At 55.7% G+C, this 6489-nt stretch overlaps 1 protein-coding gene across 1 annotated transcript; it reads right to left on the bottom strand.

Annotated features, from left to right (window-relative positions):
• Positions 1 to 1771: 1771 nt before the first annotated feature.
• On the bottom strand, positions 1772 to 5381 carry LOC114001059 (veswaprin-c-like). The gene is made up of 4 exons (XM_027745921.2): positions 5213 to 5381; positions 2503 to 2578; positions 2162 to 2320; positions 1772 to 1968 (listed from the first exon to the last, which is right to left on the bottom strand). The coding sequence occupies exons 1-4, from the start codon at positions 5234 to 5236 to the stop codon at positions 1964 to 1966; spliced, it is 264 nt and encodes an 87-aa protein (XP_027601722.2). The 5' UTR covers positions 5237 to 5381; the 3' UTR covers positions 1772 to 1963.
• Positions 5382 to 6489: the final 1108 nt, after the last annotated feature.

The following is a 6489-nucleotide window of genomic DNA, read 5'->3' on the forward strand; positions in this document are numbered from 1 at the left end:
CATCCTCTGAACTCAAAGCCACCTACTCCTGCCTTCCTGGGCCACCAGCTGGGTGACAGGGGTGACATAGGCAAGGCTGACTCTGTCTCAGGAAGAGGGACCCCTGCAGGCCATCACATGGAGATCTGGAGGCCCAGGTAGCAGTTTTTGGGAGGATGAGCCCCTCCTGCCTTGCCCTTGTCTCTGCAGAGGAGCTGCTGCCCCGGGCACAGCATCCCTCGGGCCAGCTGGGAGGCACCCCATGCCTGGAGCTCTGTGCTTAATCAAACCAATTAGCAATTTAATCTTGTTAACAAACCAAGATAATTGCAGCATTATCAAATTAGCCAGCTGCATGGAAATGCCTGCTTAATAGCTGATAATAGCTGGTCCTGATGGGGGAGGAGGGCTGTGATCTGTGACTAATGACCGCGGGAGGTGTAATCAGGCTGCTCCGCCGCGGCTGCCAGCCCCATCCTGCGTGTGGGGATGGCTGGGGGAACGCTGGGGTTCTGCCCCTCTCACCCCACGGCTTGTGTGGCACAGCACTCCCCACACAGAGGGCTGGGCTGGTGTCAGGAGTAGTTTTCCCCTGGAAGGACACTGCACTGGAAAAAAGCAATGTCTGAATTTACACTGAATTTCATAGAATCATAGAATCAGCTGGGTTGGAAGGGACCTTCGAGATCATCAAGTCCAACCCTTGATCCACTACCGCTGCGGTTACTATTATTTGGCTGATGAGCTCCCAGCTCTTGTTCTGCCTGTCCCTGTTGGATCACTTGGCGTTTCCAGCCTTCCTAACACTGCAGGAGGTCTCCAGTTATCTCTGCCCTCCTGTGGCCAGGCTAAGCAGAGAGGTGTTTTTTCACCATAGGACTTTTTCCTTCTCAATCACTGAATAATTTCTGAGTCTTTGTCTCCCTCCCATTCCTCCATGGGGGGGGACCATAGAAGGACTCACTCCAGCAGATGCTCTTCCCAGTTTTGGCCAGGGAGCTTCCAGTGTCTGCCTTGGGCCATGCTAGGGGTCAGTCCCACAGCCAGAGGCTCCATCCTGCTGTGTTTGGGTAGTTTAAATATATGGCCAGTTGCTGCTGCTCTCCAGATTGGCTGGCTCGTGCCTGGCAGGCAGTGGGGATCATTATCCGAGCCCTTACACAGCACCAGCTCCTCTCTGTTCTCTCCAGTGTGTGCAGACAGACCAGGATCATCTCCCAGTCTGGGCTGGGTCTGCTTCTTGAGAATGGGACATGCAAGCCTGGCATCAGCCATGGGCTGGGGAGGGCTGGCAGGCACTGTCTGGGCACCAGCACAGGGTGGGTGATGCTCTGCCCCTGCAGCACATGGTGTAAGTGCCTGGCTCTGCTGTTACACTGGGCAGAGGCCGGCGGGTCCCTCAGGCTGCACATGCTCGCTCTTGATGATATTTCTTGGCATTTCCTGAATTTTTGTCCCTGGCACTCAGCTGTACAAAAATTACAAGAATCCCTTGGAGCCGTGATTTTATTGTCCTGGCTTGAGGCTTTCCCAGGCAAGTTTCCTCAGCTGAGTTTTCCCCACCAGCTCAGGTCCAGTGAGGGGTTCAGCACCACTTGGGTCTGTGTGCCCCTGGATGGATTTTCTCCTTGAAGCCAGCCCCTAACCACACTGCAGGTGTGTAGCCAGAATGTTTTCATTCTCTTCCACAGGCAGAAATTCTGGGGTGAAACCAGCAGTGGGGCTGTGTGCCAGGATGGGCCCAGAGAGGGGCAGGAGGAGGTGGGGAAAGGAATCACACACCACAAGCACCCCTGAGACAAGCCTCTTTTATTTGCTAAAACGGCAGTGGAGAAGCAGAGGGAGAGGGCAAGCAGGTGGCACATGGCACTGCACAGGAGCTGTCATGGAGTGATCTTGGGGCCGAGGTGGTCTGAGCATGGGCTGGGGCCAGAGGTGGCATGGGGATGCTGAGATGGCCCTCGGTCTGTCCTGGGAGCCGAGCTCACACTGGTGAACGGGAGGGTAAGAAGGTTGGGTCTGGTGTTCAGAGTAACCTCAGCCCACATGTTTGCCCACCAGCCACCCCCCATCCTGACAGTGGAGGGCTCTGGCAGGGGGACACAGCTCCCTGCCCACCGTCATCACACCCCCTTTGCTGCCCGGGAGGTGGGCACAGGCGGGGGGGCTCCCGAGCTCCTACCGTGTATGGGGCCGCTCCTGGGCTTCCGGATGCATTTCCTCCCGCAGGAGGTGGGGCAGCATTTCCTGAACAGGGGGCAGTCCCAGTTGCTGTTGCACCGGTTCGGGGGGTTGTGCAGCGCGCAGACGACGCGGACGGGTGGGCAGGACCAGGCGCTGCCTGCAAGAGGAGGGACTTGTTTGCTCCAGGGCAGCTGCGGGACCCCGGGGAGATGCTGCCCAGCAAACACCCTTCTACTCTCCTCTCCCTTCCCCTCCCCTCCCACAGGATCCTTGTAAACATGACTCCTTCCCAACTCCTGAGCTTTTCCTCCCTGTACCTTACCCTGGGATGTCCCGTACCTGTTGGCAGTTCTGCCCAGAGGATGAGCATCCCCACCAGGACGAGGGCGGCCACCGACTTCATGCTGCCGTGTCCCTGGGAGGTGTGAGTGTGAGAGCTGTGGCACACAGACATTTAAACCCTTCGGGAGGATGGGGGTGGGGAACAGGATGTTTGTACCTTTTTTCCTCTGTCTATTGCGTTGTGTCTTCTGGAAGCCTTTTGCACAAGACACAGAGGGTATTGTTCAATTGCTCAAAAAAACGTTATTCCATTGCACAGCTGTCCCCTGCAACCACACCTGGGGTGAGGGTCAAGCCAAGGGAAGATGGTCCAAGGCATCGTTCCCCCGGCAGGCTGGAGGCAGTAAAGCTGCTTTCTTCTGGGCAAGTACCCTTCTGCAGGTATCCTTCAGGAGAAACCATTGTGGTGACCGTGCCATGTTCCCCTCTGGGGCTCTATGAAGTGGGTTTCCCCTCTCTACTTTGCTTGCATGTGGATCTGCAAACCAAACCTTACAGCACAATCCGGATCAGCATGAGGCTGCCTGTGCCTTCCCAGGAATGATCCTTCAAGTTTTTCCCAGAGGTAACTTGCCCCAGCCCCAAACCCTCCTGACTCCTGCCCCACTGCAGGTATAAGCTAATATGGGGAAAACAGCTTTGGCTTAGCCAAGAGTGAGTCTTTCTCAACCTCTTTGGGGGTCACCTGAACCCCAGTATCTTCTCTGGGTGGCTGCTGCCTTGTAGGAATCAGGTTGATGCTGGAAGAAAGTGGCTGGCTTCGCTGGGGTAGGATAATCCACTCCTCACAGCCCTGTCATCAGCCATCATGGAACACAAGGACAGCTCATCTAAGCCCTAACTCTTGATGGCTGTAGGGAATGGGGACTGTATTCCTTGTCTGAATGGCAGAGGTCCCACCAGCATTCAGCCCTCCATCTCTTCCTCCCTTCCAAGGAATGCTACACCCTGCTTCTCCGGCCTCCAGGCAAATCCGTTTTCTTTAACTGCCCTTGGGCAATGGGAAGTTGCTCCATTTCCCACCGGTGGGTCAACGGCCCCCTCACCTTGTGTAAGGGGTTCCTGGAGCCTTTCTGTGGGACTTCTCAGGCTGTCAGGAAACCAAGCTGTGCTGGAAGCAGGCTTTGGGAATGTCCCTGTGGAGCCAAACACTCCACATTCCCACAAAGAGCAGGCTGGGGCAACCCCTGATTTTGTAACCAGGAAGGGTGAGGAGCAGCAAAAGCCCAATATCACCCCTAGATGGTCTGTGCAGCCCCTGAGCCCCCCACCATTGCACTGACCCAGCCTCTGGAGCCACCGCCTTCCAGCCAGGGCACAGTGGGCATCTTACTGCACTGCTTCCTTTTCAACCTTCCATCCTCAAGTCTTAATGGGCCACATTAACTTACTGGATATCTGTTAATTATTGTCCGATTTCCCTGTTAACTCTGTGGCTGCATTTAGCTCTTTGTAAAGTCATTTATTAAATAACCAACAGAGGATATAGCCAACCCAAATAGACTTTCTGGGCTGTGCACCAACAATTTAGCACTTTTAATGAGAAATACAAGCATTGGATTAATTTTTAAGCAATCCTTTGGCACTCAGCTGCTGTTGGGGCTGGAGAGGACAATGCTGTGCTCCCATCTGGTGCCAGGCTCTGGCTGAGGTGGGGCTTGGACCTATGCCTCCAAGGGAGGAGAAAAAACTAAGGAACAAGGCTTGGATTAAGCTGCAGAGAAGATGGAGGGGAAGAAATCCATCTGAAGCATATTCAATAGTGCTTTATTTATAGAGGGGGAATAGTCTGAACTCCTTCTGTTGTAAACTCCCACAGAATAACCAGGACCCAGGCATTTCTGGGCACAGGACTGCCTGCAGGCCCCGTGCAGCACCCATGGCCCCAGGGTCCCTCAGAGCAGTCCCTGTTCCATATGGCTCATGCTCTTCTACATGAAAACCACTCTCTGAGCCTCCTCCCGAGGCAGCAAGACCTGAGCTGTCAGATGCCGAGAATGCTGTGGCAGATGCTGCATTTTCCCAGCCAGAGCAAGGCTCTCCAGTTTGTATTCCCTGGGGATGGAAGGGATGAGACCAGTAGCCCTGGGTCCCCCAGCCTTAGAAAGGTGCACTAAGTGCCCAAGGAACAGCTTGTGCCCTGCAAAGCAGCCCTTGTCCCCCACCAGGGGATGAAGTGCTTTCAGCCTGATGATGACTTCCATCCATCAATCCCCCCCTCCATCCAACCATACATTCCCCAGCTCATGGCTGAGGATGCTCTGCTCCCCTCCGGGCCGCCTCCAGCACCTCAGGGTGCCCGGGAGAAGGGGGTGCCCACAGCCCAGAGCACCCTCGTGAGCGCTGGTGTCTGGTGCCACCTAGTGAAGAGACATTAATGAGGCAGGACCAGGTCCCAGATGGGATCCCACGGAACAGAGCCCGGCGGGATTTGCATCTCCTAATACCAAGAGTGTACAAAGAAAATTAAAGCAGAGTGTGACCTCTGCAAGTAGGGCTCCATCTCTTCCTCCACATCCTCTTCCAGATCTATCTCCATCGTTTCCTCACTATCCAATACACTATCAGTTTCCATCTCTTCTTCCATGTCTCGGCAGCCCATGTCAGGGGGCACAGTCTCAGAATGGGGTCCCTGTCCCACACCATTCCCACAGAGCTCCAGCCCACCTCCATGGGGGGTGCCCACCTCCATGGAACAGCACTGTACCTTCATCAGGACAAGAGGGAGCATCCTGCTGGGATGGATGACAAGATCCACACAGCAGCTACTGTTCAGGACTGATGGGTATTGGAGGGAGCAGGTGAGGACAGCCTGCTGGGAGCAGGATGAAGGGTGGCCTCTGAGTAGGGTGAAGGGTGGTCAGGGCAGAGGGTGCACTGGGAGCTCCAGAAAGGTGCAATGGTAGCAGGGCTGCTTTGTGCTCATCGCTGGGTGCTGGCCATTCCACATGGAACACGGACACTACTCCGGGACCTGTCACAGGAGTTGTGGGGCCGCTCCGCAGTGGGGGATGGGAATCATGGAATGATGGAATCCTTGAATGGTTTGTCTTGGAAGGGACCCTGAAGATCATCTCATTCTAACCTGAACAACCTTCCACCACACCAGGTTGCTCAGGGCTCTGTCCAACCGACCCTTCAATGTTCCCAGGGACGGAGCCTCTCAGGCACTGCCTGTGCCAGTCCCCTCCACCCTCACTGGAAGAAAACATCTTCCTTAGGTCGAACCTAAATCGACCTCCTTCAGTGCAAAGCCACCCCCCCTTGGTGGCCCTGCTGAACACTCTGTCCCAGATTTCCTCTGGGTCCCTTCAGCTCCTGCCCAACCACACTGAGGCCCCCCTGGGACCTTCTCTTCTCCCAGCTCAGCAACCCCAACTCTCTCAGCCTTTCCTCAGGGCACAGGGGCTCCAGCCCTCAGAGCACCTTTGAGGCCTCCTCTGGACTCTCTCCAGCAGGTCCATGTCCTTCCTGTGCTGAGGACTCAGTGCTGGGGGCTGGGATGAGCCCTGGAGGGGCTGCAGCTTCATGGAGAACCGTGGGGAATGTTGTGTTATCCCTCCAGAGGAAGGAAACACTTTTGTGCTTAGATAAAGGAATGAAGATGGTGCTGGTTCTTTGTAGAGTGTGCAGGGACGTGTCAGGAGCAGGTCCCGTCTGTCCCTTGTCCCAGCACACACCCCAGAATGGCTCCATGGGGTGCCTGGGCCAGGCCATGGGTCCATCCCCCAGTTCACCTTGGAGATCCCTGTGTTCCAACAAGCACAGGCTCCAAAGCAAACCCCGGCAATGGGGACACAGCATCCATGTCATGCTGGCTCCCTCCAGCTGAGGCTGGGCCTGGGTTGTCCACAGAGCAAAGATTTCCCCAAAGGACTTGTGGAGCCCGAGCACAGGGGAACTTCCAAAAGCCAGAGGCCCCTGTCCTGATGCAGAGATACCTCTGGGACTCTGAAGCCCTGCTGAAAGGAGAGGCACGTGACA

Source organism: Pipra filicauda, unplaced genomic scaffold, assembly GCF_003945595.2.
Source record: "Pipra filicauda isolate LSUMZ 115617 unplaced genomic scaffold, ASM394559v2 scaffold299_size895176_pilon, whole genome shotgun sequence".
Taxonomy (NCBI): Eukaryota; Metazoa; Chordata; class Aves; order Passeriformes; family Pipridae; genus Pipra; species Pipra filicauda.